This window comes from Monomorium pharaonis, chromosome 4 (genome assembly GCF_013373865.1).
Source record: "Monomorium pharaonis isolate MP-MQ-018 chromosome 4, ASM1337386v2, whole genome shotgun sequence".
Classification (NCBI taxonomy): domain Eukaryota; kingdom Metazoa; phylum Arthropoda; class Insecta; order Hymenoptera; family Formicidae; genus Monomorium; species Monomorium pharaonis.
This window is the reverse complement of record NC_050470.1, coordinates 26,693,579-26,710,728: the sequence shown is the minus strand read 5'-3', so window position 1 is coordinate 26,710,728 and position 17,150 is coordinate 26,693,579. Positions and strand designations below refer to the sequence as shown.

The window sequence follows — 17,150 nt, the reverse complement described above, 5'->3', positions numbered from 1 at the left end:
TTTGATATCTTTATGCAATCTTTTTGAAGCCTCTTTAAAATTTCAGATTCAGAAATAAGATTTCTTTTGAACATCTTTTTGATAATTTTTTGTTTGGCATGCGATTGGCCAATTCCAGTAAAATAACCGGCCGGTTAATTTAACCGGAGTTTGTGAAACCGGCCCTTAGAGATTACAGGACCATTTGAGTAACTCTGAAAGTAATTAATTTGATACATCAAATTGTTGCATTAATAGGCTATTGTTATTTATTAAATTTAAAGAACGACTGCAACTAATGCTGCATGCAGCGAATCCTCCTGCCAATAGACCAGAGCAAATTGATTTTACGAGAAAAAATCCTGTCAAGCGCTCGATGGCTTCATGACAAATAGTACGATCAATGTATTCTATCTCAACATGCTTACACTGCTTATAATTATTTAGAAAACCTCTATAAAAGCTATATTTTACAATAAATGTGATATGAATGTTGTGATATGAACAAACTGTATGAAAACCTCATTTAAAAATATTCTTGACTTTTAACGCTTGTATCTTATGTAAAATTTTAGTTTTTCGATAGTCTTTACGATACCCTTTATAAATGTATTTCTGTATAAAATCCAAACAATTAACATAAAACCTGAAACTTCTTGCATCCAATGCAAAAGTACATTACTGCATCTACATTACTACTTCAAATTTATCTGTATTATTTAATTTATTTTGAGTGTTAATAAATATTGATCATTCTATAAAGATATAATATATCTTTAAAATTTATTAGCTTTAATTAATTTTTAGAATATTAAATTTATTTTTGTAATAATTATTTTTTTACATTAGATTCTGACATTATTATATGTACATTAGACTTGAAAACAGTTTCTATTTTATATTTATTTTACATCAGCATTTAATTATTTTAAATATGTATTGTATATTATAGAATGTCAAGTATGGTATGTAAATAAGTAAAATAATAACATTTTGTGATGATAGTCAAATGTAATAAAAACATGAATATAAGAATACTATTTACTGTGGATGTTTTCTTCATTCAATTAAATTACTTTTAGTGTCACATAGGTTTAAAATACAGAAATATTATTGTTTAATTATGTTGCGTATTTATTTATTTGAATATTATAATAACTTGTCATTAGTTTATAATAATACGTCAATAATATCGCCCTATTAATTATTAGCGGTTTTCTGATTAATCCAATCGATGAACACGGATACCCTGGTATATACGGATGGCGCACCTTTAGTGCCGCATGGAATAATACTCCAAGATACTATTCCAGTGAGCTCTGGTTCTTCTCCTAGACGCACAGAGATTAGAGGACCGGAATCACCCTAAAAGAGAAAAGTAAGGAATTAATACATTAAATAGCCGTAATAAGATAATAATAAAATTACTGTCAATTACTAAATTACTAAATGTTTAGAACTTACGTAGCATGTAGAGATTTCTCCTGTCAATGGGCCAGAGCAGACATTGGTTTCATGAACGGGAGAAGATCCGGTCAAACGCAAGACAGCTTCGTGGCAAGTAGCACGGTCTACGTAAACCACTTCAACATTCTGAAGTTTATCTGGATATTCTGGAAAAGCTCGACTAGTCGAAGTAGAGCTCCATCCAGCAAGCAGTCCCTTTTTATTTGAGATTGGGTCACTTTCTTGTGCTGCTAATTTGATGGGCTTTATTCTATCATTAAACTTCAATAGGGACGCAAGCTCAAGCAAACCAATGTCATATGGGCCAACGCCACTGAAAAATAAATATAGAATATTGTAATATAAATATATAAATATATATTATTAATCACAAATCTTCATAAAAATAATTTTGCTTAAATTAATATTAAATTAAAAGAATTATTACAGAAATAATAATACTCTACAAATTTAATAGAAATATCACGTGTGCAATATAGCAAATCTCAAAATTTTATACATCATTGCTTATCTGAGATAGTTTTCCTAATTGTAAGTGTCAACCGATTATCAGTAGTTACGATTATTACATTTATTATAGAAGCAAAATTGTTTATTATTGTTACAATAGCTATTATGTTTTATATTAACAGTATGTAATAACATGTTATAAGTCTATTATACATACAGCATTAATTAAATATTAAACAGATATTAATTTAAATATGTATGCTAATTTAAATTTGTTTATGTTTACTGTTTTCATTATTTTACTTATAATATTTGCCCTTTATAATTTTTATGTACGATAATTTGCGTTACATGGACCACTTGTTCAGTGTCCTCCCTAACTTTAATATTATGCTTACCAGCCTTAACAGTAATGTCACCAATAGGAACCATATCAATGCAATGTCCTGCTGTTACAACCCATCGCTCGTTCAAGATGGATCCGGCGCAGAAATGACCGTTATATACTTGAAGGGAAACTATGTACGGGTAACTTCCTTCCGGAGCTTCTTCACCTCCGACCACTTGAGGTGAATATGAACGAATAAAAGGCGGCAAGATCCGCGGTATCCGAAGACCGACTTGAGGTCTCTCTATAAAATTTCAATTATTAATGTTTTAAAAAAATATATGTATGACAAAAAGAGATATTTTTAACATAAAAAAATAAAAACTTTAAATAAAATTAAAAGAATTTTTTATAATTTAAAAAGTAAACGTTGTTACTCTTGCTTAGAGATAAAAATCCAAAACTTTTAATAAAAAATTAAAAAAAGATGAATCTTTTACTGTAATTTTGATAGTTTTTTATTCAAATAAGTATTTTCTTTTGATATTTAACGTTATTGTTTAGAATTCAGTTTTTGCATTTATCCAAAAAATTCTTGGATACAGATTGCTGCAAACAATTAAAACGTAGTATAATGGTTAAGTGGCAATAATTACAGATATAATTAGATTATTGTATTAGAAAATGTAATTGATTTCAGAGCTTATGTTATTTGATATTTAATCACTAATATTTAATTAAGTAATGTAATGAGATGTACGTACAATAAAAGATATATAAAAATCCCTTAATTTTATTTTGTTGTTAATTTAAAACTCTCTCTTCCAATTGACAACGCGTGGGCATTAGATCCTGCACCATGTTTACATTTAAAGTTGAAATTATGAATACAGAAAACATTAAATAATATCAAAATAACGTATGTACGTATCAAATGTTTTTAACATTAATTACTAACATAAATAAATGCTATATTAGTAATAATTTAATAAAAAAGCTTTTCCATTAAAAAGGGTTTTTTTTTTAATGTTTTATTCTAAAATTAAAATATTTTTTACCTCTATACTTGCTTTATAATCTATAAAGCGAGACAATAATTAAATTAAATAATTGAATAATTATTTGTAGTATTATTTGTTAAATAATTTAATCAATAGTTTTCAAAATTTAATAAGAAAAACTTTTATATGGTGTAAAATTTTTTTAATGTTTGCTTTAATATATTAATCTAATTTTTTAATGTAATTCGACACACATTATATATATTATTTAAATAAAAAAATTGACTTACCGGCGACTGTTACCGCTACGAAAGCAAAGAACACAATTGGTTTAAAATACATTACGCCGTTTGATGTCAGCCTAACACTGACAACATTTTATATTTTATTTGTCGAGTGCATTCATGTGACATTAATGATGACAATACGTTGATATATTTATAATCTTTAGAAATCTTATCTATGATTAATACATTCTGCATGATTATAAAGATTTTACAAGATATTTTTATGTTGTGATATTGAATCCTATATATTGTAAGCCTTAATATAATAAAATCTTTAACAAATTCTATGGCAAAAATAGTTTTTATAAATGTAGATGTATTATATAAAATATATAAAATACATATTTATATGTAAGCGATTTGCGAGGAATCGGCTTCGCTCGGTCGTACTGTCGAATGAGGCAGCGTGTTTTCCTCGTGTCGCCTATTATGATTGTATATTATTGTTTGCGAGCGGGTATTGAATTCGCCTCGTGACGGGCCGAGTTACCGTTTAACGGAATTTCTGCCTCGCTACGAGGAAATAAGCCAAAATTTGACGAAGATGTACCGACGCTTGGGATTGGTCTCGTGGCAAACAATCCCGAGGAAGATATATAAAGACCGGCAATGCAAGCGCGGCTCGCTCGCTCTGTACGAAAGAAAGAATAAAGTCATTAACAAGAGCAGTGTGTCGCTTCGTGTTCATACTTTCTCATTCTCGACGCGTATTATCAATTTGACCCATTCTCCTTGCTATTTCTCTCACATATACAAATATGTAAATCACAGTATTATAAGAAAAAACATAATACTTATTTTTATATTACATTTAAAGGTTAACTCATTTATTTCAATTCTTTGTAAAAAATATAGTTTATTATTATTTCGAATAAGAATAGCTATTAAATAACAAATTTATATAAAACTAAACGTGAAAATTTTAATTATTCTGATAATAAATATGTATAAATTTGAAATATCAACCAAATTTGTTAAAAAACAATAAATTTAACAATTATTGAAAATATTATTAATAGATATCTCTTATGTAATTTGTTATTTATTTTAATATTATTTAAATCGCGATTTTATGTGCTAATAAACCATAAACATAATATTTAGTAAATATAAACAAATATTTTGTTAAAAATGTTACTTAGAAGAAACAGAATACAATGAAATATATTTATTTACACTAATTACGTATATGTATATGTGTATATACATATAAGCAAACATATATTTAAGATAATAAAGCTTGCGCATATTTGTGACTATTGTTGAATATAGTAAAAGCGAATAGAAAACAATATTTTTTGTTACATCGACAAAATTTTATATAAAAAATTATTATGTACATACAATAGACCACAAGAAGAAACTCTAAAGAATTATATACAATAAGTAATGTAAATAATACCGCAATAATGATATCGCAAATTTGATAAAAAACATAAATAAATAATATTCATAATTTTAATTAACAGTATACTTAAAACCCAAAAATTCTTACACTCAATTCAAAAGTTTTTATATATGGATTATTTAACTTATTTTGAGTGTTATTAAATATTGATTATTCTAAAGATATTATATAATATATTTTCAAAATTTATTAAGTTTAATTAACTTTTACAATATTGAATTTGTTTGTTATAATAATTTTTTAACATTAGATTTTGACGTTATTACACATTAGTCTTGAAAACAATTTTTATTGTATATATATTCATTTTATATTAGCACATAATTATTTAAAATATATACCGTATGTTATAGAATGCCAATTATGAGACGTGAATATTTAAAGTAATAACATTTGTGATAACTATCAAATCTAATAAAAACATAGCAATACTATTTCTTATGAATGCCTTCTTCATTTAATTAAATTACTTATTTTTACTGTCACGTACGTGTGAAATAAAGAACCAGTATTGTTTACTTATGTTGCATACTTATTTATTTATTGAATATTATAATAAATTGTCATTAGTTTACAATACGTTATTAATATTGCCATATTAATTATTACCGGTTTTCTGATTAATCCAATCGATGAACACGGATACCCTGGTATATACGGATGGCGCACCTTTAGTGCCGCATGGAACAACAACCCAAGATGCTATTCCAGTGAGCTCCGGTCCTTGTCCTACACGCAGAGAGAGTAGAGGACCACCGGAGTCACCCTAAAAGAAAAAAGTAAGGAATTAGCACATTAAATTGTCATATTAAGATGATAATAAAATTACTGTCAGTTACTAAATTACTAAATGTTTAGAACTTACGTAGCATGCGGAGATGCCACCTGTCAATGGACCAGAGCAGACATTGGTTTCGTGAACGGGAGAAGATCCGGTCAAACGCAAGACGGCATCGTGGCAAGTAGTACGATCCACGAAAACCACGTCAACATTCTGAAGTTTAGCAGGATATACTGGGTTACTAGTAGATGAAATGGAGCCCCATCCAGCAAGCAGTCCCTTTTCATCTGAGATTGGGTCACTTCCTCGTGCTGCCAATTTGACGGGCTTTACTCTATCATTAAACTTCAATGGAGACGCAAGCTGAAGTAAACCAATGTCATATGGGCCAACGCCACTAAAAAAAAATATATATATATATATATATTGCAATATAAATATAAAAATATAAATATATTAATTACAAATTTTTATAATGTCGTTTAAATTAGTATTAAACTAAAAGAATTATTATAAGAATAATAAGAATTTACAGATTTAATGGAAATATCATGTGTGCAATATAACAAATCTCGAGATTTTATACATCATTGCTTATCTGAGATAGTTTTTCTAATCAGTAAGTGTCAAGTGTCTTGATTATAGCGATATCAAAATTAATACTACGTTATTATCAGTAGTTTCGATTATTGCATTTATCATAGAATTAAAATTACTAATTATTGCTGCAATAGTTATTATGTTTTACATTAACAGTATATAATTATAAGTCTATTATAAATACAACATTAATTAAATATTATACAGATATTAATTTAACTTCGTGTACTAAATTTTGAATTTGTTTGTACTTACTATTTCCAACATTTTACTTACCCTTTATAATTTTCATGTACAATACCTCGTACCACTCGGATTGCTTGTTCAGTGTTTTCCCAAGTATTAATATTATGCTTGCCAGCTTTAACGGTAATAAGGTTAGCAGAAGAAACTGCTTTAACGCAATGTCCTGCAGTTACAATCCATCGGTCGTTCAAGATGGACCCAGCGCAAAAATGTTGGGAGGACACTTGAAGGGAAACTATGTACGGGTAACCTCCTTCCGGAGCTTCTTTACCTCCGACCACCTAAGGCGAATATGAGCGAAGAAAAGGCGGCAAGATCTGCGGTATCCGGAGACCGACTCGAGGCCCCTCTATAAAATTTTAATTATTAATGTTTTAATAAATATATTTATGACAGAAAAAGATAATTATAACAAATTAAAATTAACTCTTTAAAATAAAATTTTTAAAAATTATAATAATTTAATAAAAACTATGTATTGTTACTTTTGCTTAAAGATAAAAACCCGAAACTTTTAATAAAAAATTAAATAAAAAGAAACAGATGTTTTTATTATGATTCTGAAAGTTTTTTACTCAGATATGCATTTTTTTGACATTTGACATTATTGTTTAAAATTCAGTTTTTATATTTATTCAAAAAATTTTTGTATTCAAATAGTTGCAAACAATCAAAGCGTAATACACATAATAGCTATGTGGTGATAGTTGTACATATAGTTACATTATTGTATTAGAAGAAAATATTGATTTCAGAGCTTATGTCATTTGAACAAAGATATTTCTCTTCACATGTGCTTATTTAATCACTGACATTAATGAAGTAATGTAATGAGATCTATGCACAATAAAAAAAAATATATATATATATAAATCCCTTTATCAACTCATTTGATCCTGCAGCAAGTTTACATCTAAAGTTAAAATTATAAATACAAAAAGTATTAGTTAACATTGAAATAATGTATGTGCGTACTAAATGTTTTACGAATTAAATAATAAGGTAAATCAATGTTATATTTTTAGTAATTTAATAAAAAAGGTTTTTCCATTAAAAAATTATCTTTCCCAATTTTTTTACTCTAATGTTAAAAATACTTTTCTAATCTCTATACTTGTTTTATAATCCATAAAGCGATACAATTAAATAAATTTTATTTATTTAATAACTCGCTTAATAATTTCTAGAATGTTTAATAACAAAAACTTTTATATAACGTAAAAATTTATTTATCTTTGCTTCAATATGTCTAATTTTTGAACGTAATTTGGCAAATATTATGTTTATTACATAAATCAAAATGATTGACTTACCAGCGATTGCTACCGCGACGAGAGCAAAGAACACGATTGCTTTGAGATACATTTTGCCGTTTGGTGTCAGTCTAACATTGACTGCATTTTATACTTGATTTGTTAAGTGTATTTATATGATATCAATGATAACAATGCGCTAATAAACTTATAATCTTAAAAAATTCCTATCTATGATTTAAAAAATTTTACAAGATATTTTTGCGTTTTGATGTGATAGGACGATATGATATATAGAACAATGGATTATCATTCTATATATTGTACGCCTTAATATAACAAAATCTATAACAAATTCTATGACAAAAATGGTTTTTATAAAATTAGAGATGTTAACATAAAATATATAAAATACATATATAAATATGTAAATTACAGTTGAGAAAAAACACATAGTAAAAGTAAATACATAGCAATAACTTTTGTTAACAACAAATTTTATATAAAAAATTACTATGTACAATAGACTATAAAAAAGTTTCAGACAATTATACAATAAGTAATGTAAATAATATGGCAATTAGAGAAAAAACGCTAATGAAAAATGTTTATAATTTTTTCTTTGATCCGCAGTTACCATAGTAATTTTTGATATACAATTTTGTGTATAAATGATTTCTTCACCAAATCAAATTATTATTTAATTTTTTGTTATGTGCCGTGGCAAGTAATACGATTGATGTATTATACCTCAACATGCTTATACTGCTAATAATTAATTAGAAAATCTCTATAAAAGCTATTTGTCCTATATTTTACAATAAATGTTATTTTGTGATATAAACAAACTGTATAAAAACTTCATCTGGAAATATTCTTAACTTTTAACGTTTGTACATTGTTACTTAAAATTTCAATTTTCCGATAGTCTTTACGATATTCTTTATAAATATACCTCTATCTAAAAGCAAAATTTTAGTTAACAGCATAAAACCTAAAAACAATTTTTTGCACCAAATGTAAAAGTTTCTACATTACTGCATTAAATTTATTTGCTATAAACTAAAAAATTTATTTATTTAATTTATTTTGAATGTTATTGAATATTGATTATTTTCTAAAGATATATTTTCAAATTCGTTAACTTTGATTGACTTTTATAATTTTAAATTTATTTTTGTAATTATTATTTTTTTATATTAGATTTTAATATTATGATACATTAAAAACAGTTTTTATTTTATATTTATTTTATATATTAGCATTTAATTATTTAAAACATATATCATATATTAGAAAGTGTCAATTATAAGATGTAAATATTTAAAATAATAACATTTGTGATAATTGTCAAATGTAATAAAAATATGAATACAGCAATACTATTTGCTGTGAATGCCTTCTTCATTCAATTAAATTATTTAATTTTAGTGTTACGTAGTTTTAAAATAAGGAAACATTGTTGTTTATTTATGTTGCATATTTATTTATTTATTAAATATCATAACAACTTGTCATTAGTTTACAATAATAATACATTATTAATATCGCCGTATTAATTATTACCGGTTTTCTGATTAATCCAATCGATGAACAGGGATACTCTGGCATATACGGATGGCGCACCTTTAGTGCCGCATGGAATAATACCCCAAGATACTATTCCAGTGAGCTCTGGTCCTTGTCCTGGACGCACAGAGATTAGAGGACCACCGGAATCACCCTAAAAAAGAAAAGTAAAAAATTAAATTGCCGTAATAAGATAATAATAAAACTACTGTCAATTACTAAATTACTAATTGTTTAGAACTTACGCTGCATGCGGAGATTCCACCTGTCAATGGACCAGAGCAGACATTGGTTTCGTGAACGGGAGAAGATCCGGTCAAATCCAATACGGCTTTGTGGCAAGTAGCACGGTCGACGTAATCTACTTCAACATGCTGAAGTTTATCAGGATATACTGGGACACGAGAAGTCGAAGTGGAGCCCCATCCAGAAAGCAGTCCCTTTTCATTTTTGCCTGGGTCACTTCCTCGTGCTGGCAAATTGATGGGCTTTACTCTATCATTAAACTTCAATGGAGACGCAAGCTGAAGTAAACCAATGTCATATGGACCGACGCCACTAAAAAGTAGATATAAATTGCAATATAAATACAAAAATATAAATTTATTAATTACAAATCTTTATAAAGATAACGTCGTTTAAGTTAATATTAAACTAAAAGAATTATTACAAGAAAAATAATAATCTACAGATTTAAAAATAATATCACGTGTGCAATATAGCAAATCTCAAAATTTTATACATTATCGCTTATCTGAGATAGTTTTTATAATCGTAAGTGTCAAATGATTATCGCAATATCAATATTAATACTACGTTATTACTACGTCGATAGTTTCGATTATTGGATTTATTATAGAAGTAAAATTGTTGATTATTGCTGCAACAGCTATTATGTTCTACATTAAAAGTATGTAAATATAAATTAATTATAAATATAGCATTAATTAAATATTATACAGATATTAATTTAACTTTGTGTACTAAATTTTGAATTTGTTCATATTTATTGCTTTCAACGTTTCACTTACCCTCCATAATTTTCATGTATGATACCTCGTACCACTGAGACCTCTTGTTCAGTATTCTCTCGAGCATTAACATTATGCTTGCCAGCCTTAACGGTAATAAGGCTAGGAGAAACTGCATCAACGCAGTGTGCTGCTGTTACAATCCATCGCTCGTTCAAGATGGATCCGGCGCAGAAATGATCGGAGAATAGTTGAAGGGAAACTATGAACGGGTAACCTCCTACCGGAGCTTCGTTACCTCCGACCACTTGAGGCGAGTACGAGCGCTTAAAAGGCGGCAAGATCTGCGGCATCCGAAGACCGACTCGGGGCCTCTCTATAAAATTTTAATTATTATTGTTCTAAGAAGTTTTTTTTTTAAGAAAATATATTTGTGTTTATTAGATAAATCGAAAAAATTGACTTACCGGCGACCGCTACCGCTGCGAGAGCAAAGAACACGACTGCTTTAAGATACATTTCACTGTTTGATGTCAGCCTAACATTGACTGCATTTTATACTTGATTCATGAAGTACATTCGTATCATATCAATGATGACAATGCGCTGATAAATTTATAATCACTAGAAATTCCTATCTATGATTAGAATGATTTCAAAAGATATTTTTATGTTGTCTACCCTTCCAGCCATCCACTCCACTTTGTAAAAAGGAAATGTTACCAATTGTATTGTTGCCAATTTTCGGCGATGCTGATTAATTCTCTCGCTGCGCTTATTTGGTATTGCTAGGGTAACTGTCATTGTGATTGAAATTTGACAACTGTCAAATTTGTATAGATAGTTATTTACACAATTATGTTTAATTAATTTTTAAAAAGTAAAATATAAAAAGTTAAATAGCGCGCGCGCCATAATGAACTATAAACAGAACATTTATTTAAATAATAACAATTATGAATGATCATTTAATAGACTTGTATTATCTTTATCAGATTGTGATTATTATCACTTAATAAAATTATAAAAAAGCATTAAAAACTAGTAATCTCATCTTATAATAGGATAAATTAATTTTTTTTTTTTATTTATCAATATGATCAAAGTGTGATGTAAACGGATTTCCCAGTTTCAATTTCCAATTAATTGCAATTCCAACAAACAATAGGTTTAGATTTTATATATATATATATATATATGTACATATATATGTATATAAAATCATATAATAATTGTAAAAGGGATAAGTATAAAAGTCGAGATAATTTTGGGGAAACTATAATATAGTTAAAATAAAAGTCAAACTTGTCATATTTGTATAAAAATATATACTTTATGTTTATATTTCTTTACTATAATATAAACATATATAGTAAAATTAAATAAAATATGTATTATACATCAATTGTAAACGTTACTTACGATGCAAAACTAATATATATTTAAAATAATAACGCGCACACGTTTGTAACTATTGTATATTGAGTAGTAAAAGTAAATACAAATTTTTATTTTGTCATATATAATATAAATATATAAGACAAATAGAGTAAAATATAGAAAAACGAATACAGAAAATAACTTTCATCACACAAAGAACATTTTATTTAAAAAATTATTGTGTACGATAGCAGCTATAGATTATAAAATAAAGTTTTAGAGAATTATAAAATAAGTATTGTAAATAATATAGCAAATTCATAAAAAACAAAAAATTTTTATAATTTTTTCTTTGGTCCATGCTTACCAGAGTAATTTTTGATATAAAATCTTTTATATAATGCGTATGTCACGTATAATTGCTTCCTTCAATGAATTAAACTATTAATTCGATTTTTGCATTATATATACTGTATATGTAGGACAGTATCGTAGGTTTGGAATAAAATTATTATTGTTCATTTATGCTGCATATTTATTTTGTATTGAATAGTATATTATAATTTGTCATCAGTATGGACTTATACATCGTCAATATCGCCGTCGTTAATGATTGCCGTAAATAATTAGCCGCTGGTCAACCCAATCGTTAAATTTGGATACCCTAGTATATACGGATGGTGCACCTGCACTACCACATGGAATAATACCCCAAGATACTATTCCAGTGAGCACTGGCTTTTGTCCTGGACGCTTAGAGATTAGAGGACCACCGGAATCACCCTGAAAGTAATTTGGTATATTAAATTGCTGCATTAGTAAATTAATATCATTTATTAAATTTACCGCGAATAAATAAAACTTACGCTGCATGCGGAGATTCCACCTTTCAATGGACCAGTACAGACATTGGTTTCGTGAACGGGAGAAGATCCAGTCAAGCGTACGACCGATTCGTGACAAGTAACACGATCGACGTACTCTTTCTGAACATGCTGAAGTTTATCTGGCATGTCTGGCAAAAAGCCAGTTGAGGTAGAGCCCCATCCACAAAGCCATGCTTCTCCCGTTGGGTCACTTTCCGGTGATGCCAATTCGATGGGTTGTACTCTTTCATTGAACTTCAATGGAGACGCAAGCTTAAGCAAACCGATGTCATATGGGCCAACGCCACTGAAAAATAAGAAAAATAAATTTTAATATTTTTATAAAAATATTTATTTATTAATTACAAACCTTTAAAGGGCAATTGTGTTTAAACTATTATTATAACAAGTTGTAGTGTTAGTAAAAGAATAATAATATTAATAATCTCCAGGTCAATAGAAACGTTACATATACGACATAGTAAATTTCAGATTTGTTTTGTTCATCAAAGGTTTATGAGAATTCTTATATATATTAAGTATTTTTGTGGATACATCGCAAAAATAAATGATGTGAAAAAAGAAAAGGTGCTATTGTTGTTAACTATGTTAATTTGAAACTTATTTTGTCAAAAGCTTATTTTTGTTTTTCCTACAGAAGCCTAATTATTTAAAATTCGCAATGATATTATAAAAGTGTTGTATTATCTGAAAACATACTTTTTAGTTTATCTACTTATATTTTTTCAAGTTTTATTTTTCGTTTTTATTAAAATAATCCGAAAAGCCTGATATGTTGGTGTATTGGCGATCTTATTCTATATATTAAATCTCCTATACATTAATTTGAACAGATACTAGTTAAATTGTTGATATTTACCCTTGATAGTCACTATGTACGACACCTAGTACCACTTGGACCACTTGTTCAGTGTTCTCCCTAGCATTAACGTTATGCTTGCCAGCCTTAACGGTAATACGGTTAGCAGAAGGAACTGCTTGAACACAATGCGCTGCTGTTATGACCCATTCTTCGTTCAAAATCGATCCAGCGCAAAAATGTTGGGAGTATGATTGAAGAGAAACTATGAACGGGTAACCTCCTACCGGAGCTTCGTCACCTCCGACCACTTGAGGTAAGATTGGCGGGCGAAGGCCTTTAAAAGGCGGTAGAATTGGCGGCATCCGGAGACCTACTCGGGGTCTCTCTAAAATTTAAATTAATAATGTTTAAGAAAACATTTTTACAACAGAATAAATTAATTGTAGCATTAAATCTATTTTTATGAATCAAAATTAAAAGAATTTGTAATAATACAGTAAAAGTTAAATCTTACAACTTGCTTTACATGATCCATGGAAATATTTTAACTATTATTTATTTAATAAAGTTGAGATTATTAGGAGAAATTTTTATGTTTTGCTTTGTTGCTCATTTTTAGTTTAATATAAATTTTATATGTTGTATATACATATGTTGAGAAGGTTGACTTACCAGTAACTGCTACTGCTAGGATAGCAAAGAACACGATTGCTTTAGAGAACATCTCGCTGTTTGATGTCAATCCAACAAATTGGATTCTTTTTATACTCATTCTGTCGAATGCATTTGTATTGTACGATATCAATGATAATTAAGCGTTGATAATCCACTTAAATCTACAAAGATTCATATTAAGATAAAAAAGATTTTACTGCAGACGAGATTTCCTTGTGACTTGATGTATATTGATTTAATCAAATAACATGCGGTAGCTAATTTAAGCGATGCCACTATAAACCTTATACAATTGATCTCAATATTTTAAAGTTTTTATAAATTTTGTGACAAGAAATGACATTTGAAATTAAATTTTATTCAATGAAATTAGAAATGCTGTCATAAAATGTACAAATATATATATAAGTCACAGAGTTGTATAAGAAAAAAATATTTATTTATATATTATATTATAAAGTTTAGCTTATTTATTTACTTAATTTAATTTTTAAAAAAGTCTATTAATAAATTTTTTAAAAATATAACTGCTAAAGAATAGTATTAAAGAATAAAATTTAATAAATGTTTATATTGTTTTATTAATGATTATAATTTTAAAATATACTTTAAAATATAAATTTAATAAAACAATAAAAAACATTTAAAAATTTATCTTTTTTTCCTATTTATTATTTATTTTGATATTGTTAGAATTACGATCTTAAAGTATTTATTATATATAAAATTTATTTAATAATAACAATATAATATTCTTTTAGCTTCAATGAACTAAGTTATAATCCAATTATGATGGATCATCGTATTATTGTTGTCTGACAATAATCAATTATTATTTCTCAAAGAAAGTGTAAAAGGAATGCGGAAAATAAGTAATCTTTTTATGATGGAACAAATGTATATATATATTTTTATTTATTTATTTATTTATCAGATTTATGATTCATATATTTAAACGGATTTTCCGGTTTTAAACTTCAATGAATTGTAATTTTAAGTCAATATACATCAAGTCACAAAGAAATCTCGTCTATAGTAAAATCTTTTTTATCTTAATATAAATCTTTGTAGATTTAAGTGGATTATCAACACATAATTATCATTGATATCATTGATATACGGATACATTTAACAGAATGAGTATAAAAAAAGCTAATTTGTTGAATTGACATCAAATAGCAAGATGTTCTTTAAAGCAATCGTGTTCTTTGCTATCCTAGCAGTGGCAGTCACTGGTAAGGCAATCTTCTCAACATACGTATATACATATTTATAGTATTTGCTTTGTTGCACATTAAGTTTAAAATGTGTAACAAAGCAAAAAATAAAAATTTCTCCTAATAATCTTAAATTTAATCAATAATAGTTAAAATATTTTTATGGATCATGTAAAGCAAGTTGTAAGATTTAGTTTTTAATGTACAATTGTTACAAATTTTTTTAATTTTATTTTACAAGGTGTATTTAATAAATCTACTACGGATAATTTATTTTGTTGTAAAAGTGTTTTCTTAATGATTATTAATTTAAATTTTAGAGAGACCTCGTGTAGGTCTCCAGATGCCGCCAATTCTGCCGCCTTTTAAAGGCCTTCGACCGCCAATGTTACCTCAAGTAGTCGGAGGTGACGAAGCTCCGGAAGGAGGTTACCCGTTCATAGTTTCCCTTCAAGCGTTCTCCCAACATTTTTGCGCTGGATCGATTTTGAACGAAGGATGGATTATAACAGCAGGGCATTGTGTTCAAGCAGTTCCTTCTGCTGACCTTATTACCGTTAAGGCTGGCAAGCATAATGTTAATGCTAAGGAGAACACTGAACAAGTGGTCCAAGTGGTACTAGGTGTCGTACATAGCGATTATCAAGGGTAAATATCAACAATTTAACTAGTATCTGTTCAAATTAATGTATAGGAGATTTAATATATAGAATAAGATCGTCAATACACCAACATATCACGTTTTTTGAATTATTTTGACAAAAACGAAAAACTTAAAAAAATATAAGTAAATAAAGTACAAAGTATTTTCTCAAATAATACAGCAGTTTTATATTATTTCGAATTTTAAGTAATTAGGTTTTTTGTAAGATAAAAAAAAGTGTTTGTCTAAATGAGTTTTAAACTAACATAGTAAACAATAATAGCATTTTCTATTTTTTTTACACCATTTATTTTTGCAAAGTACCTACAAATACTTAATACATATAAGAATTCTTAAAAACATTTAATAAACAAAGTAAATTTAAAATTTACTATGTTGCATATAAACATTTCTATTGATCTGTAGATTATTTTTATTATTTCTTTATTAACAATTTTTTATATAATAATAATTTAAACACAATTGTACGTTAAAGGATTGTAATAAATATATTATACTTTCATAAATATACTGAAATATATATTTTCTATTTTTTTAGTGGCGTTGGCCCATATGACATTGGTTTGCTTAAACTTGAGTCTCCATTGAAGCTCAATGAAAGAGTACAACCCATCGAATTGGCATCACCAGAAAGTGATCCAACGGGAGAAGCATGGCTTTGTGGATGGGGCTCTACCTCAACTAGCTTTTTGCCAGACATGCCAGATAAACTTCAACATGTTCAGAAAGAATACGTCGATCGTGTTACTTGTCACGAATCGGTCGTACGCCTGACTGGATCTTCTCCCGTTCATGAAACCAATGTCTGTACTGGTCCATTAAAAGGTGGAATCTCCGCATGCAGCGTAAGTTTTAATTATTCGCGGTAAATTCAATAAGTGATATTAATCTACTAATGCAGCAATTTAATATACCAAATTACTTTTAGGGTGATTCCGGTGGTCCTCTAATCTCTAAGCGTCCAGGACAAAAGCCAGTGCTCACTGGAATAGTATCTTGGGGTATTATTCCATGTGGTAGTGCAGGTGCGCCATCCGTGTATACTAGGGTATCCAAATTTAACGATTGGGTTGAGCAGCGGTTAATTATTTACGGCAATCATTAACGACGGCATTGACGATGTATAAGTTCATATTAATGACAAATTATTGTATGTTATTCAATATAAAATATGCAGCATAAATA

At 27.8% G+C, this 17,150-nt stretch overlaps 5 protein-coding genes across 5 annotated transcripts; 1 reads left to right on the top strand and 4 right to left on the bottom strand.

Moving 5' to 3' along the window:
* Nucleotides 1-1,106: 1,106 nt before the first annotated feature.
* LOC114253975 (trypsin-1-like) lies at nucleotides 1,107-4,288 on the bottom strand. The gene is made up of 4 exons (XM_028189267.2): nucleotides 3,516-4,288; nucleotides 2,213-2,528; nucleotides 1,444-1,759; nucleotides 1,107-1,344 (listed from the first exon to the last, which is right to left on the bottom strand). The coding sequence occupies exons 1-4, from the start codon at nucleotides 3,565-3,567 to the stop codon at nucleotides 1,180-1,182; spliced, it is 849 nt and encodes a 282-aa protein (XP_028045068.1). The 5' UTR covers nucleotides 3,568-4,288; the 3' UTR covers nucleotides 1,107-1,179.
* A 1,146-nt stretch (nucleotides 4,289-5,434) lies between these two features.
* LOC105831005 (chymotrypsin-1) lies at nucleotides 5,435-7,927 on the bottom strand. Its single transcript, XM_028189195.2, is given in 4 exon segments — nucleotides 5,435-5,686; nucleotides 5,786-6,098; nucleotides 6,578-6,896; nucleotides 7,861-7,927. Coding segments are annotated over 4 exon segments (852 nt in total). The 5' UTR covers nucleotides 7,913-7,927; the 3' UTR covers nucleotides 5,435-5,518.
* A 1,359-nt stretch (nucleotides 7,928-9,286) lies between these two features.
* On the bottom strand, nucleotides 9,287-10,917 carry LOC118645095 (trypsin-1-like). The gene is made up of 4 exons (XM_036285488.1): nucleotides 10,808-10,917; nucleotides 10,401-10,716; nucleotides 9,615-9,927; nucleotides 9,287-9,523 (listed from the first exon to the last, which is right to left on the bottom strand). Exons 1-4 carry the CDS (start codon nucleotides 10,857-10,859, stop codon nucleotides 9,356-9,358), a joined length of 849 nt encoding a protein of 282 aa, XP_036141381.1. The 5' UTR covers nucleotides 10,860-10,917; the 3' UTR covers nucleotides 9,287-9,355.
* Nucleotides 10,918-11,414: 497 nt separating this feature from the next.
* Nucleotides 11,415-14,196, bottom strand: LOC105834244 (trypsin-1-like). The gene is made up of 4 exons (XM_036285485.1): nucleotides 14,082-14,196; nucleotides 13,467-13,794; nucleotides 12,587-12,893; nucleotides 11,415-12,503 (listed from the first exon to the last, which is right to left on the bottom strand). Exons 1-4 carry the CDS (start codon nucleotides 14,179-14,181, stop codon nucleotides 12,327-12,329), a joined length of 912 nt encoding a protein of 303 aa, XP_036141378.1. The 5' UTR covers nucleotides 14,182-14,196; the 3' UTR covers nucleotides 11,415-12,326.
* Nucleotides 14,197-15,082: 886 nt separating this feature from the next.
* Nucleotides 15,083-17,150, top strand: LOC118645094 (trypsin-1-like). The gene is made up of 4 exons (XM_036285487.1): nucleotides 15,083-15,319; nucleotides 15,622-15,949; nucleotides 16,504-16,810; nucleotides 16,894-17,150. Exons 1-4 carry the CDS (start codon nucleotides 15,268-15,270, stop codon nucleotides 17,068-17,070), a joined length of 864 nt encoding a protein of 287 aa, XP_036141380.1. The 5' UTR covers nucleotides 15,083-15,267; the 3' UTR covers nucleotides 17,071-17,150.